Here is a 22,116-nt window from a genome sequence, read left to right as displayed (position 1 = left end):
TGATATGAGATTATCAGAAGTTCTTTAGTTGTGAACTGCCATATTTTAAATTGCTTTCAATTCACCGTGCTTCAGAGATAGAGCAAATCTCAATGCCACAATGCTATAGAGCACAGAAATTTGTGTAGGTAACTTCCACACAAAAACCTGTTTTCAGGCACAGTACAGGGAGCTATTCTGTCACATTTCTCATTATTTTGTGGGTTGTTTCTCGAGCAGTTTTCTATCCTGTGAGTTGTTTCCCTTTCTACTCCCCTCAAAACCTAATGAAAAATTTATGACATTTTTTATACTAAAGAGGCCTCCTGGTCTTGAGTGCTTTAATGCTGTGATGGGCAGGGAAACTTGTCTGCTCTGCGGAGAAAGAAACTGGGAACAGAGAGGCTAACTGAGCTGCTGAAGTCCCTGCAGGAAATGCGTGGCATATCGGGGAAGACATGCTCTTGGCTAACTCACGTGGCCAGCCTTCCTCTCAAACTTGCTATTTGGACCTCTATGTTAAAATATCCCTTATGCTGAAAGGAAGGCTCTTCATTCCTAGGAACAAGCCCCATCCCTAAGCAAAACGCAGCACATTCTGGAAAAAAGAAACCCCACAACTTTGAGCGAATGTGCCTTCAGATACTGTGCAATACTGACAGAATACCCTCTTTTCCATGCAGAGACATCTCTGGGTACCCACACAACCTCTGCAGCCAGCACAGTAACATGTCAGACAGCTGCTGCACTCTCCTAGCCAGCAAAAAATGGAGCAGAACCCAGAGCCCCATCATTGTCTCACTTTGGAAATAGCAAGCAGTCATTTTGTCTGGAAATCTTCATAATCTGATTTATTTTCAGTGACTGGGTGAATGTATTGCTGTGTTTTGTGTTAGAAAGGAGAACATGCTTTCTTGTCTAGGCTCTTCCTCTTGTAGGCTGCCAAGCATTAGCAGAGACCTAGTAAAAGCGAGCCTTAGCAGTGTTTCTTTCCATTGGGATGTAGATCACTGTGGAAGGATGGTTGTAGGTCCTCAGGACTGTCTTTTGGACCTTACGCTCACAGACACCACGCAGAAAGGCTGCAATGACTGCTCAGTTTCATCAGTGTCCATCCAGTCTGGATTCCTTGGCTGGGACATGGGTGAGTGTTGATGGAGAACACCACTCTGATTTGCCTTCAAACATTAGCGAGCAAGTGCTAATTATCCTAACAAGTATTTCTAGGTTTCCCAGCCCAATAAACTTGGATGCTATTGCAATGCAATGGCCGAAGATAGTGTTTTGCAACCATCACTTAAGCTGATAATTAGGTACCTTTTTTACAGGTACTGAAGCCAGCTCCATCAAGAAGGCTTTCCTCTCTGGCCACAGGAAGTTTCTGGTGATGGTAAACAGGGGTAATAGTTCAATGTTTTGATTCTGTCTAAAAACTAATTTCCATAGTATCAAGAGGGAGAAAATGCTACGGGATCACATAGACCTGGGAAAGTACATACAAATACTATATTGTGAGAAGGCAGCTCTACCTGCAGATAAAAGATATAATTGTTATTGAGCAAGATCAGAAGACACCCAAAGAATATATGACTGCAAGTGTATTTGACAGGAAGCAAAGATGGTAATTGAAACAAAAAGTGTCCCACTTACAAACATTCAGTGCTTGTGGTCTGGATCTTCTCATTCCATCTGATAAACATTACCTTTAGTGTGGGAGTGCTTTTTCCCCACTGTGCCATCAATTTGATTTTCCTAGCCCATTAGCAGCAGCACATAATAGCAAAGCATGTATCTTAAGATGTTGCACTGGGGTTTATGTCCTAGGATCTTGGCTATAGGTCACAGCTTGGAGTATTGACAATATCCAGTAATGAGGCAGTGCCATGTCACATACAACTGGACGAGTTATTTGTAGCAAGCAACTGATTTAATTTCTTTCCCTCAGTCCCTGAATGATCTGCTGTGAGGTTTTGACTGCCGGAGATGTGCGTGTATGAAATGACAATGACTGTTTCATGCAAATAGGTTTCATGCTCTGGGTTGCGTATCAACTATTCAGAGAAATTATTTCTCATTATTTGCTATTTCAGCTGAATGACAGGCCTTGCAAGTCATGAGGCATTGAGTCTGATCCCCGAATGAATAGTTTCCAAACTCACATGGAGCTTTCAAGATGATCTTTCAATAGGGCCGTATATATACACTGAGCATAAACCCTGATGAAAACCCATTTGCCGTGCTTTCTTCTTTTATAATGTGTTCTTGTCGATTTTTGTTTATTGCCAGCAAGGAAAGGGAGTGTTGCCTGGTCTGTAGGGCAATCAACTGCTTGTCTTCAGACAAAGCATTGTGAGTACTTTTTGGCGCCATTACCTTGATTGTAAGCAGGGGACTCATTAGTGCAGGAAGACAGGGTTGAATGTACAAGCGGTGTGGTAGTGGTTAATGGATCACTTGGTATGGGTTTGCCGGTACAGCCGCAGGCAGGTTGAGCTGACCTGTGCCAGCAGGGGTTCGGCTGTCCCTGCTCCCGTGGGCAGCCACCAGTGAGGCTGGGCTGCAACACTCGCGCAGCCCAGGCGTTCTCTCTGCCTGGGAAGCAGCCAGCTTTTGCTGTGTTCCTTACGCACTTTTTCAGCAGGAGGTTGTACATGAGAGCGCTACATCATTTGTGACAGTTGTAGCTCTAAATAGGAAATGATTAATATTTCATGATTATTTTTCTGTAGGGCAGAAAAATCTTGGGAGAAGGCATCGGTCTGGCTTGCTGGAGAGAATGAGCCTGCCTTGTTTAGCTTCAAATCAAACTGTAGCCAGGCACTGCATGCTAATATACCTATATTAAATGAAAACTCTCTGGCTGGCTGACTAATGCTCTTCTGCTGATGCGTCAGTACAAAAGTGAACACTTAAATGTTAAAAACTTCTGTTTCACTTGTCAGTCGTTCAAGTCAGCTGTCTCTCTGCCTTTGCTTTGTGCACCTTTAATCTAGGTTTTAAAACAGTGCAAGAGGTCATGAAGGTCCACCAACCACATCAATTGCAAAATCTTTCATTCTGATGGCAGTCTTTCCTGTTTTCTTATTTATTTATTCTTCCCTTTCTTGAGTTGTAAGGAAGCCATAAAGTATTTCAGGATTGCACTAGAGAATAGCAAACAATTGGTCAAGGAAACGTTTGTGTGTCTGTAATGGAACTTTTCTGTGCAGCTAGCTATTCAAAATGCCTCAAGGTAAAATATATTGGCAAATATCTTGTAGAACTTCTGTTCTTATAATATTAATAGGATAGTCCCAGAGTTACAGTTAATCAGCAGCTGGGCCACCAAAACTTTGCCTTATGCTCTGGACTGCTCACAAGGAAGTCTAGAGGAATGTCATGGAAAAATTGGTAAGAAAAATGGAAGCTGCTCTTCTTTCTTCTCTGCAGGTTGTACTGTAGGAAGACTTATAGAACCATAGAATGGTTTAGGTTGGAAGGAACTTTCAAGCCCATCCAGTTCCAAGCCCACTGGACCAGGTTGCTCAAAGCCTTATCCAAGCTGGCCTTGGATGGGGCAGGGATGGGGCAGCCATGACTTCCCTAGGCAACCTGTGCCACTGCCTCACCACCCTCACAGGAAAACAGTTCTTCCTAATATCTAAATCTCCTGCCTTTCAGCTTAAAACCATTCCCCCTCATCCTGTCCCTGCACTCCCTGATAGAAAGCCCCTACCCAGCTTTTCTGTATCCCCTTTAAGTATTGGAAGGTCGCTATAAGGTCTCCTCAGAACCATCTCTTCTCCGGCTGAACAACCCCAACTCTCTCAGCCTGTCCTTGTATGGGAGGTGCTCCAGCCCTCAGATAATCTTCATGACCTCCTCTGGACTCTCTCCAACAGATCCATGTCCTTCCTGCGCTGAGGGCTGCAGACTAAACAGGACTCCAGGTGAGTTCTCACAAGAGCAGAGTAGAGGGGCAGAATCATCTCCCTCAACCTGCTGGTCACCAGTTTATGCCAGATTTTAGTAGGATGCTATTAAGTGCTTCAAATCAGAATGAAGGAAACAGTGGGACAGGCATATAGGTTCTATTATTTAACCTGAACTAACTAAACCAGAAGAAAATGAGATTAAAAGATGGTGTATGTTCCCACAGACTAGTATAATGGTTTAATCCTTGTGCAGCAATACTGTAATGTAAGTAATTCACAGCAGATTCTGCTGGTCACAACCAAGGTTTGACTCTCTTAGATGCAGTAGAGAATACTACAGAAACATGATGAAAGGCAGTCAAGATTGCGGAGAGAAAACAGATGTTAGAAAGTGTCAGCATTAAGATCGTCTGTGAAATGTTAATTTACCGCCCCTCCCCATGCAAGAGCAACACTTGTTCTTAGTTACAGTCACATCTGCCCACTCTAAGCGTGCAATGGAGTGGATATACTTGCTATTAACAAACAAAACAAGGACTCCTGGTTCTTTCCAGGATGCTATTTTAGAGTTGGATTTGGTTTTATATCACAGCTGCGCCGGGTTTTTTTGCAGGGCTGTTGGTTGACTCTAAATAAGGCAGAAAGGAATGTGTCAGAATGGCAGCTCCTTTCTAAGACAGCTCTACATTCACAAGACACTTGAAAATAAGTTTTAGAGAGGAATGATTTGTGACACTAGAAGTACTTTGAGAACTCATTGAGAAACAGGGTCATCTCAGAATTTTTGTCTGTAGTATCGAAGGATTCAGAGACTTTAAAAAAATTACATAGCTGAGTTCTTCTGCTTTTCTGTCTAAAAAAACCTGATAAACCAAGCCGTTTGGGGTATGTATAATTTTCTGCACATGTGGGGATTTACTATGGTGTTTGATGATCCATCTTTTTTAAGCTAATGCTGCTGATATGTCAGGCACAACTTGCTCAGCATTATTAAAATTCATGTTGCTTTATGAATTTAGGACTTACATCAGCACAATGCAAAGTACAAAATCAACAACTACTTCGTAGGTCAGGGTAGACTTCAGATAACAGGCAACGTTGCCAGGAGAAGATACCACATTTATCTGTGGATAGTGGGTGCCTTTGTAGATGTCGCTTTCGATGATCAATGTTGCATAAATTGGCAGGCTTGTTTTATGATCTGTTTACCTGAAAATCATTGTTTGTTTGGCTCTTTTCTCTTAAAGTATCATTGTTTGGTAAAAGGAGTAGTTGGGCTTGGTTATAGTGATTACAAAAAGGAGGTTTGGGTTAGTTCTGTCTGATGCTACTGGCACAAAAAAGCCTCTGCAGTGCTTGGTTTCCAAGTTAATGCTGTCTCGGTGCTGCTGACTGTTGATAGGTGGTTTCTGAGCCCTGGCTATCTAAGCAGCTGTGAGAAGTAACAACATAAACTTAGAACAGAATTACCAGTAGTAATTAGAAATCCCAGCTAAGGGCTCTCATTCAACAAATACTGACTGCTGCTCAAAGCACTGAGGCATGTTTTTAATTCTGTGCATATTCCCAATATGTTTGGTCTTTTTACAACAAAACCATATACTTTCAATGCCATTGTTTTACTGCTCTTTAAAAGCAAATAAAAGGCTATAATTTGTATATGTTCTTAGTAGGTAAAACTCATGGGACATAACTGCAGTTGTGTGTGTGGATTTACTTCTGGAAGCAGGCTTGGCATTTCTGCCTTCCTACAGGTTAATTGTGCTGGGATTTGCTCTGTTATGCTTCTCACTTCAACTTATTTTTCCTGAGATTTCTCTTACATCATAAGCCTCATTTCATACATTTAATATCACTGTTCATCAGCCTAATTACCCTTCGGTCCCACCTCTTTGGCACAGAACCTGAAAGAGAGACTCAATATTCCTACCTCAGCTCCTGCACCATCTGGTCTTTTCAGTTCAGAGCCTTTGGCTGTGGTCTCCTGGGGAGCATACATCTTCTCAGCTGTGCTGGCTCACATATTGCAGCTGCATCACTGACAACTGCACCGTTCCTTTCTCTTCCCAGTTTCTATTGTGTCTCTTCACATGTTGCAGTTCTTCCTTCCCATTTCTTCCTGGTCGGTACAGAACAACTCTATTCTACAAAAAATATGAGATAGGAATTGATGTCCTTTACATGCCTAGCAGGGAGAAAGGAAAACCTTTTCCAGGAGCTCAGAGAGGGCTGCTTTTACGCAGGGCTAGGTCTGTACCCACCAGCCACTGCTGGGTCCTTGCAGAAGATGGGATGAGGAATGAGAAAAGGCCCTTCATGCACCAAGGTGAAAACCAGCCAGCACAGGCTTGTACAAACAGCCACTGAGCTGGGACAGTTTCTGCAGCTGTAGTCTGAGAGAGAAGCCAAACAGCAGTATGATGCCATGTGGAGTATGATGTACAGCCACTGCAACAGGCAGCAGCGCATCAGGAGAAGCTGGGAAGATACTACTTCGACAAACACATATGGTCATGAGTTCCCGATTAAAAGCAAGCAACATCAACCCAGAAGGGTTTTGGGTTTTGTATAATAATATCATGATATAGTTATGCAAAATTGAGAACTTCCTCAATATTACATCTCCAACAGATGGTGACAACACCCTGCATGGACAAACAAGCCATTTAGTTCTTCAGGCAACATCTCCAGAGCCAGACGTAGTATCTGGCTTTTTGGTTCGGCTTTGAGATAAACTGGTGGAAAACCACAGCCAAACAGCTCCCTGTTGAGCCCAGGTCTTATGCAGAAGCATAAGAAAGCCACGCTCTAGGTAAGGCTGACAGTAATTCACTGCGGTGCTTTGTATCCTGATTTTATACAGCTGTAATGCATTGGTTTTGGCCTTGAATTTCAAACAGTTTCTTTGTGGAGAAACAGAACACTTCAGTGGGATCCAGCATCCTGCCGAATGCAGTAGATATGGATGAAAGGATACCGGTCATTGTTCAGAAGATGGCTACTGAGTCCTTGAGGGACGCAGCTTGCATTTGTGAGCAGCTCCTGGGCTTCTTCAAAACAAAGGTAAGAGCTACAAGTCTGGTGCAAAATGTATCGTGCTGATCCAGACCTTTCCTCACCATGCTGCCTTGTACAGAGGAGATCATCACTGAAAATTGGGTTGGTTTTAGGGTCAGGCAAACAGTTTGCTAAGGTGGTGAAACAGGAAAGGTAGAAAAATTAGTGTTAAGTGTAAGAATGGATGGACCTGAGTCTCATGAGCAGCCCTGGCTCTGGTCCTGTGTGGTGTCCTTGTGCCTGGGAAGTCTGCTCAGCCTGTGGAATGAGTATGGAATTGGGGAAGCTACTGACAGCATCACATAAATCCATGTTGCTGCCATCAAGAAAAGACAAAACAATATTATCTCGGTTGTCACAATGCTCATGTGATGTGTGTGGCAACAGATGTTCTTTCCCCACTCAGTTGAAAAGCCCTGTATGAAAATAAAAGGGCTTTTTCAATGTGAGCACTTGCAAATGGAAGCCAATAACTCAGTCGCATTCTCCTGGAGAAGTGCATTTCCTGCAGCCATAGCCCTGTTGCACATTCTGGCTGACAAGACAGGAGTAAACAGGGTCTGTAGAGTTCACGCTTGATTTTCCAATGTATCCGGGAGAAAATTTCCGGAGTAAGGACGCTGCAGATTTGGGGTGAAATACAGTAACGTGCCTGTTTACTTTCAGATTTGAATCCTGTTGTATCTGAATTCTTAGCCCAGCACTGTAGCAGCTCTTTTCATGACAAGCCTTCTGTAGCCTGCAGGGATCCCTGGATACAAATGCTTTGCTTTGAGTACATTTCATTCAATTGGAAATATAGCTTATGTTTAATATTTTATAAAAGAGGCTGTGTTTTGTCGTTGCTGGGTCAGAATGTATGCTCTCCGTCTACTCGTCAACATGCATCCATTTTTTTTGCCCAATTCTTTCATTCTGAGGCAGAAAAAAATGATCTTATATCACACCGTGTTATGTTGTGCGTCAGCTGGGACTGCTCTGCAAGATGCCTGTAGCCATAAGCTGTTTGGGCTACTCTTCAGATGAGACAGTGCATAGGCTACTTTCTCACTGGGTATTTGTCCCTTCCCCAACTTATTTGTTACACTACCATTTTCTTGCCTGAGGAAAAAAAACGGTCATTGTGTTGGTGCGCATGTGGCTTTAGCCAGTGGTGGTATCTCAGCCCAGAGCAGATTGCCATGCGATCCAGCTGGTGGGTGGCTCGGTGGATTGGCCCCGGGGTTTGGAAGGAGAGCAAAGCAGGAGTATGGAGATGCTCAGCCCTTCTCAGGCATAACCAGCAAGGTGTACCAGACAGACAGTATGTGCCTTAGGGGAAAATCGCAGCATTTTTGCCTGATCATATGGATTTTACTTGCCAGTCAACTCTGATAGCTGAGCGAGAGATGCAAGACTGCTATCTAAAACAGTTTGGAGGTCCAAGCAAATGTTCTTTCTGGCTTGCAGGGGTGTTGCTAGTCATCATTTGGATTGTAGCCTGTTTGAGAAACAATACCATCATTCACATTTTGACTTTTGCTAGAGAAGGGAGCAGCTGGCCTAGCACTTTTTTCCCTAGCCTGAGACTTTTTCAGGCTTGAGTGATAAAAAACCAAATTATAGATGCTAACAGAGCTCTTAATCTTTTCAGTGGATGGACATGTTGTGCCATGTGCCTCTGGCTCCCACCCCATCCCGTGCTGGGTGGAGCATGGTGTCTTGGCCGTGTGCACTTATGCAGGGTGGCAGCTCGCTGCTCCCAGACCGCATTGCTCTGTCTCTTGCTGTCCTGAATATGCCTGCTGCACATCTGGGCGATGGCATGAAGTCCTCACTGTCTGGGAAGCACCTCTGACACTTAATAGATGGGCTGTGCCAGAGTCCTTTTCAGCTGTAGGAGCCACAGGGCATGCCTGACCACAGCAGAGCTGCTTGAAGCAGCCAGGCTGGCCGGGCAGGAGGCTGGTGCAAGGCTGGGGCGTAAATGATTAATCCTATATCTCTTCTGCTCTTTTCGCTGGCATTCTGGCCTTGCCTTGATCTTACACTCACTAAACTAGCAAAGATGCTGTTGAAGCCAACCGGCTCTCCCTGGTTGTATATCCTGAAATTCAAAGTCAGTATAGTTTAACCCTGAAAACATAAGCTGTCTGCTTTAATGCTGATGTGGCAAATGTTAGTAGCTATAACTGCATGGGATAATATGAATTTTTGCTCTTGTTTTGATGCAATCACTCATGTTTATGTTGAATTAATTTTTAATTTAGTACATGTATTAAAATAGAGGCATGACATGAAGTGGTTCTGCCTTGTCCACACAAGCTACCAAATCAAACTGTCTGCCCTCCTCTTGGCCAAGGTTATTTCCAGGAAGAAATTCTACAACATTGGCTCTGTGCTGTGCCTTGCATTGAGTCTCTTTTTTCTATTTATGTCTCATTTGTGATCAAATGCTAAATTTGGGGTTGACCCAGATCTATACAGCTTACTGTAGCAAAAGGGTTGGAATATATGTAGGCACATACTTGTTAAGCAGAAGAGGACAAACCTATGGCTACAAAAAAGGCCATAAATGGCACCAGTGAAACTAATGACATGAGCAAAGACAATGAAAGAGAAAACTGTGATAATGTGTTATGGCAAGGAAATGGAGCGTGGATTTTTCCTCTCCTAGCATTAGCATGCTTTGTTGCTAAAGCACTCGTTGCTGTAATGGCTTGGAAATGGAAGAACATTTGCCCATTTGAAGTAAGACAAGCATGTGGCTTTATGCTTTGAGAATGGTTGGATTCTCAAAAAAGAGTAAGAACAGGAGTGTTAATTTTGGAGTGGCAATTTTGCTATTCTGAATCCTATCGTGTGTCACCAGGCAAGGCAGCAGGTAACAAAATGGACATTTTCTGCTAGAGACAGGGAGATCCAAAATCACTGAGATTTTTCATGTTTATGAAAGATTAGTGTGAAAATTAATAAGGCTTTAATAATTAAGTCAGGGATAGAAAAGGCTTAGCCCCAAGATCACGAAGCTTCTGCAGAGGAGAATTGCTGAAATGATTTAGCAGAAGACTACATAATGTAACTAACCTTATGCGCAGCTGTGAAATCACTTCTGTTTATTTAAAATGAAAAATCACCTAAATGTGTACATAGAACATTGTTGTACTGATTTTTTTTCACTCCCATGTAAAACCTTTCTGCTCTCTCATGAAAAAACGTTACTGAAAGACAATCTTGGCTGACCCAGACACCCTGTTGCACCCTCACCCCAGACTGGACCCTCGCACCAGCCAAGGAGCTTTGCACAGGCAGGCAGCACTCACTTGTAAAAGTGGAGGCAAACTGGTTTTTCTGATTGCTGCTGCTACCACAGCTGCTCTGAAGGGCTCAGGGGTTTTGGTTAAGTAATCTCCAATGCTTTGGGGCATTTTCTCCAACTACTACTTTGCCTCCTTCCTCCATGAGTCAGCAGTGGGGAGCAGTGCAGCTCCTCACAAAGATACAATCTGGTTATAAGCAATCATCATTTTATTTGACTCAACTTTGGCAAAGGAAAGTTGGCTGGGGCTGGAGTATGGGCTGCATCTTCTGTATCCAGATGATGCTAAAAGTTGGTGAGTCGTGAGTCTCGTGGGTGATGCATCTTTAAAGCAACTTGTGGGCAGCAAAACTTCCCTGAGCACAGCGAGCCCTCTGGGTGTCAAGGAAAGGGGAGTCTGCCCCTTCCTAATTAAAACTCTTCTCAACTTCTCCTTGGCAAGGTGCAAAGAAATCCTCTTTTTGTGCTCAGCGACTAAATATAAATCCTATTTTGAGTTTCAGAAGCAGCCACATGACTAAAATGAGCCCCTCGCTTTCATTCATGTTTGCTGTCTATTAATCTGTTCTCCTCACCCTCAGCAGGGTATGACTCAGGGCTTTGCATTGTCTTCCTCCCTAAACTATTTGTGTTTTGACTTTAAATTCTGCTGTCTGACGCAAAGCAGCGCTGAAATCATGACAGTTTGATCCAGCCAGCTCCCAGGAGGCTTTTGATCTTTACTGGCTGGTAAATGTAGCGCTTGGAACAGCTATGCAGAGCAGATATTGATATTTTTACACCGAATGTTGGTAAGCAGATGTCACAGGCTTGAGAACAGCCTTGAAACTCCACGCAAGAAAATATGTGAGTATGTATGTGGGGGAGGCCTGGAGATAAAAATAATTCCCTGGTTACACGAGAAGACATATACTCCTTAATGTGTTGGTGTTTTGCTATTCCTATTCACGGTACTCAAACTGGAGGTTGCGCTAGAACAAGTATAACAGTAATAACAGTAAACTCTTTCCCTTCTTTTACGCAGCCCTTTCAGCGGAGGCTTCTCTCCTCCTCCAGTCCTAGCTGAGCTGAAAGGTCCCATCCACCTGCCATGAGCCCCTGGTGACACTCACACAAACACTTGCAGTGTTGGTATGCCCAGGCTGCAAAGGTGGACACCCTCCCGTGTCTCAGAGGTAGCAGTCAAATCTTGCTCTAAGGCTTCCCTTTCTATTATTTTTTTTTTAAATGCAGGCAGCACGAAATCCTGAACATGAAAATGTTGGAATGTTGGGTGAAAGTTATGATTTGTACTTTTTTGTTGTTGTTCTTAGCAAAATCTGTTCTTGAGGCATCCTTAGGGAGCGCATAGCAAACCTTTTGGAAGGCGTGTCGGTCGGGCTGGCATTGAACCTACTTAATCTCTTTGCAGCGTGGAATAAAGCCCAGTGATCTACGGCCACCAGTCATTTGCCTTGACAGCTGTGCTTTTAAAGGACTGTGGTTACAAACTGCAAAGCCCTTACGTTTCCTTACAATGTTATAGCTTTCCCTCCCCTTACAGCTTTGGTAATGAAATTTGAACTGTTATTGTGTACTGAACTTAGGGAGGCCATAAATATTTGCATACAAATATGTTTGATCTTTCAAGCATGCAAAATGAGCACAAGATAACAACTCTAACGTTGGACACAAGCAGAATTCAGGTATTTTGAAATTTAAATAATTTAGAGGAATCTGTCTCTGTGACAGCAGGTGAACTTTTTTTGGAGGAACCAAAACCTCCCCCTTCTCATTACATACAGAATAAGTGCAGATATTCGAGTTAGATATGGACTGAATTTTAAATGCGACAATGGCACTTACTCTGCAAGAAAGGCCATGTCTGTAATGAATTGTAAATTATTTTTAGTTGCCACTGGAAACGGAGGAAGGGGGAGGGGGAATAATCAATATTGACACAACCCTGCTTTATTTTTAAGCTGTACTGATCTTTGGTGACACCAATTAGAGGAGGAGAGAGGTAGAGCTGCAGTGAACTGCACGAAGTGCAAACTATTTCGGTGTTTAGGAAAGAGCCACAACAGCCAGACAAGTGTGCTGCCTGCTGCTGCGCATTGCTGCTAGGATGGTCATACCACCAGCATCACTGCTTCATCCTCTCTTGTGAGCTGGGCACATGTGGTGGGAGGCAGGTCTCACCGGGAGACCACAGTCCACGAGCAGTAGTGGTTGTTGCCATCATCACCACACCAATGCTGGGTCCGTCCTGGGGACTGAGCATAAGGGCAATGACACCAAACCTCATGTCAGAGTTTGCTACTACCTGAAGTCAAGTTGTCTGGCTTTTCTTTCTCCACTAACTTCATGGATAGTGATCTTCTAGGTGGGTAGGACAGAACATAGTCGACTGGAGTCCTCTTGCCTCTGTTTGCTGCAGCCAAGTTCTGCCACCCACCCATTGTCTTGTTTCTTACATGAAATTAAATATAATTTCTCTGAAGCTTTACTTACCCTTAAATTAGCATGCAAGATGCAGGGCTGGCTGATTAACTTTTAGCTCCTCGTGATGCATAACTACATAAGGTAGCACGTGTGACAGGGCAAGCCATTCAGAGAAACCATTGTATTTATTACCAATCTGTTCCAGGATCCACAAAAGGATGCAGCATGATCAAAATGTGCTCAGAAAAACAAGATTACCAAGATCCTCTGGTTAAACTGTTGCTATTGAGCTAGTTTTAATGCAGTTGCCTAAAATTCAGAGATGCTGTGATGTTGCTCTTGTATAAAATGCCATGGAACTTCTAATGACAGCACAGATCAAATTTTCTGTTGCATGACTCACGCTGAGGAAAAGAATGCCATACACAATGTGGAGGGGGAAGTACATTCACTAAGACCCTCCTTGCAGGACTGTGTGGATGCAATCAATCATGAGAACGAAGGCCATGCAGTACTTTTTGATGTGGAATAAAATTGGCAGCTGAATTGCAGATACCCTTTGGTAAATTTTATCCACTGAACCCAAAATAGCCACAGCAGAGACCTAAGCTAAGTATCTGCCTGACTTCACCCCCTGTAAACCTCAAGTGAGTGGTTAAGGAGCAAAGGAAGGAATCATGCTCATGTGCCAATTAATCTGAGGTGTCTGAAACATGCACTGGTGCTGAAGATCAGGGATCTATGGATGGGGGCAGAAGGATGGTTTTGTGGGAGAGAATTTGCTAGATGAATGTTAGATGTTTGGTGGCAGAATGCGCACAACAAGAGGGTTTTTTTATTGTTTTTTTGTTGGTTGGTTCGTTGGTTTGGTTTGATCATGGTGACTATTTTCTCAAGGGACTCAGGTGTATTAGTGACAGTAATGTCTGCATTTACCTGTATTGTGCGCGTTCCGAGCTGTGCTCAAGGAGGATGTGATGTTTAGCAATACAGCTGCTCAAGGTAGACCATGGTCCATTTGGACCTTGCTTTCTGCTTAGTGCAGCAGATGCCTTTTGGTTTCCCATCTGAAAGCATACTATTGTGGCTCCGACCTCCTATTTTGCCTATTTTCATACTGGGTCCAGCGGTGAAAGTGAGCATTTGGGATGGTATCTTGGGCCTGAATAAAGCTGCTGCTGAAGAGTTTCAGCACAAAAACTGGTCCTCTGTTTTACTCATAACTCTACGTGAGGTGATACAAGAGGGTTCCAAATCTCCATTCCAACTACAGCAAATGAGCAAGGATAGGTGGGTTTTGTCCGTGTCCACAGCTGCAGTTATTTCTACCTTGCTGTCCTTATATCAGTTTAATTTTGTAACATTTATTGGTTTGGAAGGACTGTTCATCCAAGGTTTTTTTTTGCATTTTGTGCTGTAAAAGGTCAACATTGTCAGGAAAGATTTATTTTTGGGGAAAAGGAGTCCTCATTTGAAAAATACAAAGTAAAACAACCTTTCTGGGCTAGAAAGGAAGCAGAAGGAACAGGCTAAACCCCAGAGCAGCAGCTGAAGCAACGTGGTCCATATCATGCCTTCTGATTTATGGCACGGTGGTATTTACTCACCCCAGTGATCTGTGCATGCAAGCACCGGCCTTTTTGCACACAAAGTGCCAAGAATAGAGTTAAAAGTGCAAGGGCAGTGCCTGGCAGTGGTGCCATAGGTAAATAGTCCCTCTCTGGCTGAGAGGAGTGGGGTTGAAGCTGGGCCTGTGACAGCCTGGGTCCCATCGCACACCATCAGAGGCAGAGCTTGCCCCCTCCTGCACTGCTGGGAGCAACTGAGGAGGACTCCTTCCGTTGTCTCTTTCCCTGACACGCTTCAGGTTTCGTCTGTCTCTCGCAGTGGAGGGGTGTCATTCCCCCCGGGGAGCACCGAGCCCTCAGGAGGATGGTTTAGTTGGTCTGGAGCTCCTGGGCTTCACGGGCGAGAGGTCACAGATGCTGTGAATTGTCTGCCACAAAGCCAGAACTGTGCTGCAGTGACTCATTCAAAGGCTTAAAGAGAGAACCCCCCCAGTGCAGGCGGGCTGTGGCTGCCACAGGGCAGCTCCTGCCAAGGGCACCGCCAGCGCCCCGTCCGCAGCACGTGCCCCTCGGCCCCAGTCCTGCCGAGGCCGCCCCTGTGCCCCCCTGTGCCCCCCTGTGCCCACAAGCCCGAGCTGTTGCTCACATTAACAAAATTGCCCCCTCCCCACCTGCTGCTCCGTGAGGGCTGAGAAGCAGAAGACACTGACAGCACTCTGTCTACCCAGTTCATTTTCTTTCCCTCATCTTTCTTCCTTCCCTTCCTTTTGTCGTTTTTCTTTCTCTGTTTTTTCCTTTTTTTCCTTTTTTTCCTTTTCCTTCCCCCTTTTCTCTTTGTCTTTAATTTTTGTGGTTTTTCTTTCTTTACCTTTCCTCTTCACTTTTTCTTTCTCCTCTTTTCTCCTTCTTCCTCTTTATTCCTTCCCTCCCTTTTCTTTTTACTTTCCCCTATTTCCTTGTCTTTTTCCCCTATTTCTTTATCTTTTTTCTTTACCTTTCCTTTTCATATTTTTTCCTTCCCTCCTTTTTTCCTTTCTCCCTCTTTTTTCCTTCATTCCCGTTTGTTTATTTTTCTATTTTCTTTTTTCTTTCCCTTTTTTTGTATTTATTTCCCTTTATTTTTGTCTTTTTTCTTCTCTTCCTCCCTTTTTCTCTTTTTTTCCCTTTTCATTTTTTTGCCTTATTTCTTTTTTACCTCTCCTTTTCATTTTTTCTTTTCCTTCTCTTCTCTTCTCTTCTCTTCTCTTCTCTTCTCTTCTCTTCTCTTCTCTTCTCTTCTCTTCTCTTCTCTTCTCCCTTTTTTCCCTTTCTTTTTCTTTTTCCCCTTTTCTTTTGTCTTTTTTTTCTTTTCTTTTTGTCTTATTTCTTTTTTACTTCCCTTTTCATTTTTTCCCCTTTTCCTCTCTTTCTTTCCTCTCTTTTACTGTTTTGGCTTTGATTTTTTTTTTCTTTTCCCCATTTCTCCTTTTTTTTTTTTAATTCCCTCCTTTATTTTCTTTTTCCCTTTTATTTTTGTCCTTTTTTCTTTTTCATTTTTTCATTTTCTTTTTCTTTTATCTTTCTTCTTTTTCTTTTATCTTTCTTTTTTCTTTTTATCTTTCTTCTTTTTCTTTTTGTATTTTTCTTTTCTTTGTCTTTTTTCCTTTTCTTTTTGCCTTTGCTTTGTCTTTTTTCTATTCTTTTTGTCCTTTTTGCCTTTTCTTTTTATCTATCTTATCTTTTTTCTTTTTATCTTCTTTTTTTGTTTCATCTTTTTTCTTTCTTTCGTCTTTCTCTTTTATCGTTTTATTTTTGTCTTCTTTTTGTTTGTTTTTTTTTTTCCTTTTCTTTTTGTCCTTTTTTTCCTTTCCTTTCTGTCTTTCCCCCCACTTCCTTCTGCCTTTCCTCACTTTCTCCTCCCCCCCGCTCCCCCCCCGGGGCGGTCCCTCTCCCCCTGCCCGCGGGCGGGGCTGGCGGCGCGGTGACGTCAGGCGGGGAGGGCGCTATAAGCGGGCGCTGTCCGGGTGCTGAAAGCGGCGGCGGCGGCGGGAGCGGCCGGGCAGGTACCAGGTCGGAACCGGTGTGTGTGTGGGGGTGGTGGTGGTGATCGAGTTACGGCAGGCGGTTGGTGTTGGTGATGAAACAGACCTATAAAACATAGAGCCATATAGTATATATTGGTATTTTCAGCATATATTTGTCTGTCTGTATATATCAGCATCGTTCGTAGAGCGTTTTCTGCTTCTGGCTCACCGATGTGGTGCTTCAGCGGCATCAAAATGTAGGATGAGAGGTGATCTTGGATGCAAACGAAATCTAACTAATACATATGTATAAAACCAATCATTATATTCATTCAGAACTGCTTGTAGTTTGGGGTTTTGCCTTTCTCCTCACCTCATTCTTATTTTGCTCATGTTTTGAGTCTCTTGCAATGGGTGAAGTGTTAGCTATACTTTAAGAAAACCTAATTTACTGCAGTTATGTTATTTATTGCAAAAGTAAATAGGAGGAAGAGGATGTGATATATGTTTCATCTTTTTTTTTTCCTTACGGAAAGCTGCTGTTGATTTCCACCTCAGACTCTTAGGGCAGGGACTCACGTATAGGAAAGCTTATAAGTTTTCCTTGCAGATTTTCACTGGAAACATTAAATTCACATCGGAGGTGACTGCTGAGAGAGATCGAGAGAGAAAATTACTGCTACCATGGAAACATCCCAGAAAGGAGATTTATTGTTTTGTCTGTTTTCCGGGGAACTTCTGTCAGTCTGCATTGCTTTTGTATGTGTTAAATTGTGAACTTAATTGCCTAATTTAATTAATAGAAACTTCTGCATTTGTTGGCCAAAAGATGGTTTTCCTGTTTGTAAGGTGCTAATAGAGGAGAAAATATGCTCCCCATCCAGGATAGTTTCACAATTATCCATCCCTAGACAAAATAGCCATTGTAGCATATTGTCCTTTGAGAAGCACAGGAGCAAATGTGTTAATATAGGTCTTAATTGACAGCCTAAAATGTCACCTGTTTTCTCAAAAAAAAAAAAAAATGGAATTGAAGTCTGAAATACTGGGGAGGAGTCCTCTTCCCCTGGATGATGCAGTCTATTCAATGACAAGTCTTTATAACCTGAACTCAACGCTTTTAAAAGAAATCATTCCCTTTGATAAGACTTTCAAGTATCATGTCCCAGTAAATTAGAAATGAAAATTCATCGAGAGACAAGTACACCCCAAATATCTAGAGAGGAGCCAATGACCTGGTGTTCCTGCAAAGGAAATATCCAGTTGAGCAATATCCTCGTGGAACACTAAACTAAACTTTGCCTGGCTATGTGCATTTTGATTTTAATGGAATGATGACGACTCTTATAAAGGCTCTAGCACTACATAATTGTGTGCCGTGAAGGAGGTTGAGTTCCAGGTCTCTGTGAGTAGGAGGTGCCTGGCAGATAATTACAGAACAACTCTCCCTTCCCCCATTCCTTGGAAAGGACAGTTTCTCATGCATTAATCAAACTAACTCTATTCATAACCAGTTTCTCTGCTGGAAAAGAAAGTCTTGGTTTAATTTATTTGCTACAATAAGTAGCAAAGTGGGTTTTTTTTCCATGGAGATGTACATTTATGTATAGGACTAGTGCCTATTTTTGTGACAGAAAATGATGTGATGTGTTGGCTTTGTCTCAGGGCAAACTCAGATCTGTAGGGTGGGACCTTCCAACCAGCTGTTCTAAACTAATCCTTTGTGAAATCGATGCTCAAATGTGTCCAGGCTTGAGTAGACAGAAATGTTTGAGGAAATTGTTTGCCCAGGCATACATAAAGGAAAAAAGCAGCGCTCTGAATAAATACTGCTTTAATTATTTATTTAAGTCACATTATGATAGGAAAAAAAACCAAACAAACCTGAGTGGAAAGAAAGCTACAAGGGTGTTGAAATGAGCATATCCACACTCACTTTCTACTTACAGCAGTGGGTAAATAGTGGTATACGTAGCTTTTTTAGTCTGTTGTGAAACACCAGTGCCTCAACAGGATGCTTTTACCAAGCCAAAAACCTGCGGAACCAAAATAGGTCATTTAATCAAAGTGGTTTCTATCTTTATAATTTCTTTCTCATTATCGTATTTTATTGGCTAATGTAACTGGATCAGAAAAGTCTCTAACCTGTCTCATGGCCCCAGGGTATCAGTGCCTGAGCGTCTCCCAGGAAATAAGTGACAGCAATTTTTCTCTTCACAGGGTAGAGGGTGCTCAGCTTCCCGCAGGACTAGGCTTGTGCAGCTGTACCCTCATATGCAGCAGTGTGTAATCTCGTCAGTTTGATCGGATGCATATTTTCCCTAGTTCTGTTCCAAAGTTTATTGTTGGCTGGTGTAAGCCAGGCAGACTGACTGATCCATTCTAACTGAATTTAGATCACTTTTGACAATGGTCATGTTTCTGCCTGTCCTGGGACCCGATTCAATTTTGCTGAAGTGAATGAATGACTGAAGTCACCACTGAGGACCTGCCTACTCAAGCTCATTTTTGAGATGGGTTTTAAGGGGTTCAATAAAATTATATTGTATCTATAGGATAAATTAAAGTTTGTCCTTTTGTATAGGGAATCATTGCCCATAGGAAAATGATTCACTCAGAGAGCCTCTTAACTAAAGTTCACCCTTAATACCAATGATATATATTTTTTAATGAAATAGCCAAAAAGGAAGTAGTAACACTTGCAGTAATGACAGAAATAAAGCTGCAAGTCATTTTATATGCCACGTTCTCCACTTCATTACATTAATTTCCTTGCGGTCAACTACCATTCAGTGGTATTACCCTGGCATGAAATTAGATACCCTATGGAGTGATTGCACAAAATAATACTGTATGTGGTTTTAATATTAGTATTTTGAGTGATATTTTAATATAAGGATATACTGATTTTACCATTTGAAACCTTTATTTTCATAGTCAAAATGATGTCTGGATTCCTCTATGGAATACATGAACTATATAGGATTTGGTTTTTATACTTTGGTGCTGCCTTTGGAAAGCTGATGTTCATCAAGCACAGAGATAAGAAATGTCTAGCGCAGAACACCAATAGTTTCCAGTAAAATGAGGAATCATACAGAAGATTCAGGAAAGATTGAGAAAAACTCCTATTTCCACCAAATTATACGGCTTCCATGTATGAGTTACATTAGGGTTCCATAATTAATAAAAACATGTAGTATCTGGTAGTATTCTTCACGATAAGTTCTATTTTAAAATAACAGTCTCTGTTTTCCTTCTCAGTTTTGTAAGTCTGTCTCCATATGTTAACTGATTCTTTTCTCTTCTTCTTCTTTATTTCAAGGAAATATTTTAATATGGCAGAAACTAAAACCTTCCAGCTTGGAGCAGCCTGTGCTCTCGCCTTTTTCTTTGTCCAAATCTGTTGGGTTGATGCAGCTTCCTTCCAGCAGCATCAGCTGCTTCAGAAAGATCCAGACTATGTGATGAAAAACTTACAACGGTTTCCAAATCCTGATATGATCAAAGCTTTGGAATACATAGAAGATCTTCGCAAGCAAACTAACAAAGGAGAAAGCAGCCCCGATTACAACTCTTACCAGAGTGTCCCGTATCTCCTGCAACAGAAAGAAAGCAAAGATCAGGTTCACCTACCGGATAACTTAAGGGATTCTTTGACTGAAGATGAGTCCCAGTGGGTTAAGGTAATGTTGGAAGCCTTGCGGCAAGCTGAGAAAGAGTCAAATGTTGGCCTGAAGGAGAATAAACCTTACGGTCTGAGTTCAGATAACAACTTTCCAGCTGGAGTAACTGATGATTACGAGGCTTACAAGTGGCCTGAGAGGTGGCAGAAATATCTCAAAATGCCACTTGGGCACTACGAAGACAGTTCAAGAGACAGCCCTTTCAAACGTACTAATGAAATAGTGGAAGAGCAATACACACCCCAAAGCCTCGCTACGCTGGAATCTGTGTTTCAGGAGTTGGGGAAGATGGCAGGACCTAGCAACCACAAGAAGGAAAGGCTGGATGAGGACCAAAAATTGTATACAGATGATGAAGATGATGTATATAAAGTGAACAACATTGCCTATGAAGATGTGGTTGGAGGAGAAGATTGGAATCCTATAGAGGAAAAAGTGGAAAGCCAAACCCAGGAAGAGATAAAAGATAGCAAAGAGGAAATTGATAAACATGAAGAGGAGATTGATGATGAAATGAAAAGATCAGGGAAACTCAGCTTCCTTGAGGATGAAATAAGAAGAGACAATAAAGACCAAACGTCAGAGGATGTTTCAAAGCTAATGAATTATTACCTGAAGAGGCTGATGGGTAGTGCTGGAAATAGGAAATTAAGGACTGGCGGAGACCTTGAGGAAAAAAGAGCCCTCGCATTTTTGGATAAGCAATTTGACCCTCAATCTATAGCTCAGGTGATAGAAATCTCAAGGAATTTACAAATTCCTCCTGAGGATTTAATAGACATGCTGAAAGCTGGAGAGAAAAAGCAGAGTGAAAGACTGGAAGCTGAGAAGGAAGTAGAATTCCCAGAAGACCTCGACGAGATCACTGAAACTAATCTAGGACAGAGCGATATATTTAAAAACAATGTAAACTCTAAAAATGGGTACATGAAGCAGCCTCTTAATGTTATTCCAGAAAATCTACCTGAAGACCTCAATATAGAAGATATTGTCAGTCTTCTGGGAACTGACAATTTAGCTAATCAGAATCCCTCCTACTTACTAAATCGTCTTAATCAAGAAAACGATTTGCCAAGACTGTCTTACATTCCCAGAAGATTGAAAGGACACCCGTTTCCTAAAGCTGCCTGGATGAATGATTTGGAAAGGCGACAAATGGAGTATGAGAAACTGAATGAGAAGGATGAAGAGCTGGCTGATTACTTGGCAAAGGTGTTGGCAAAATATCCTGAAGTCGTCAATATGAACCAGATGAAACGAGTCCCAGTTCCAGCTTCTGAAAGCGACCTGCAGGAAGATGACCAGCTGGAGCAGGCCATCAGAGAGCACCTACATCAGTTGGGACCACAGGAGGCTGCAAAGCTGGCTTCACTCAGCAAAAGGCTTTCCATGGCTGGGGACACCGATGACACACAAAACAGGCAGTATCTGGATGAGGATATGCTAGCAAAGGTGCTAGAGTATCTAAAACAGGAGAAATCAGAGCTTGAAAGAGATCATATTACTAAACGGGCAATGGAAAATATGTAAATGTTCCCCAAATATTATTTCTCTTCAATGTGTTGACTTCTATCCCAATTCAGTTGTGATTTCTTCCTGCTCTCCCACTAAACAACGTATGGTAGACTACTTACCATTGAACGGTCTGCATATCTCTCTCAGAGCTGTTATATTGTTTATTGGTATACTTATATATGTTATAAATTATGGGGCAAACAACAAATTGCCTCAAATGTTTTAAGAAACAATTTAATGAAATCAAGTAAAACTATAATATGTAAACAAACGACCTTTGCATTGTTAATAAAACATGATAAATGAAGAGTGAGTTATAATTTGAAATTTTTAATATTAATTGGATTATTTTGTTACTGTCTGTAGTGTTTTTTGTGGAGTATCGAATAAAAAAATAAAGCATTATATATATAGTTTTATTTACAAGGCTTTTTCTATTCAGTGTTTTATTGTTGATGAATAAATTATTTCTGGACTATAGACTCTGTTTCTTTGTGGCAGTTCATAAAGTCATACTAATTTGAAACGGAAACATATAGTTTTACTTTTACCGACAATTCTTCTGGAGTCTATTATGTTACCACAGGGTAAGCTGGTAGCATATACTGCTGGTTTTCTGGGCTGTAAGAATACCAACAGGAATTATCTTTAGGGACAGTTTGTATCCGAAGA

General features: G+C 42.1%; 1 protein-coding gene across 3 annotated transcripts; it reads left to right on the top strand.

Moving 5' to 3' along the window:
* Positions 1 to 16,177: 16,177 nt before the first annotated feature.
* Positions 16,178 to 21,924, top strand: SCG2 (secretogranin II). Of its 3 annotated transcripts, none has more exons than XM_009560365.2 (2): positions 16,178 to 16,282; positions 19,569 to 21,924. In XM_009560365.2, the coding sequence occupies exon 2, from the start codon at positions 19,582 to 19,584 to the stop codon at positions 21,457 to 21,459; it is 1,878 nt and encodes a 625-aa protein (XP_009558660.1). In that variant the 5' UTR covers positions 16,178 to 16,282; positions 19,569 to 19,581; the 3' UTR covers positions 21,460 to 21,924. The 3 variants fall into 3 exon arrangements, with proteins under 3 accessions (XP_009558660.1, XP_053930944.1, XP_053930945.1); XM_054074969.1 differs by having other exon boundaries at positions 16,185 to 16,289; positions 19,569 to 21,923; XM_054074970.1 differs by having other exon boundaries at positions 16,214 to 16,299.
* The last annotated feature ends 192 nt before the right edge of the window (positions 21,925 to 22,116 follow it).

This window comes from Cuculus canorus, chromosome 9 (assembly GCF_017976375.1).
Source record: "Cuculus canorus isolate bCucCan1 chromosome 9, bCucCan1.pri, whole genome shotgun sequence".
Taxonomy (NCBI): Eukaryota; Metazoa; Chordata; class Aves; order Cuculiformes; family Cuculidae; genus Cuculus; species Cuculus canorus.
Note: the sequence above shows the minus strand (reverse complement) of the source record. Positions and strands in the feature narration are given on the sequence as shown.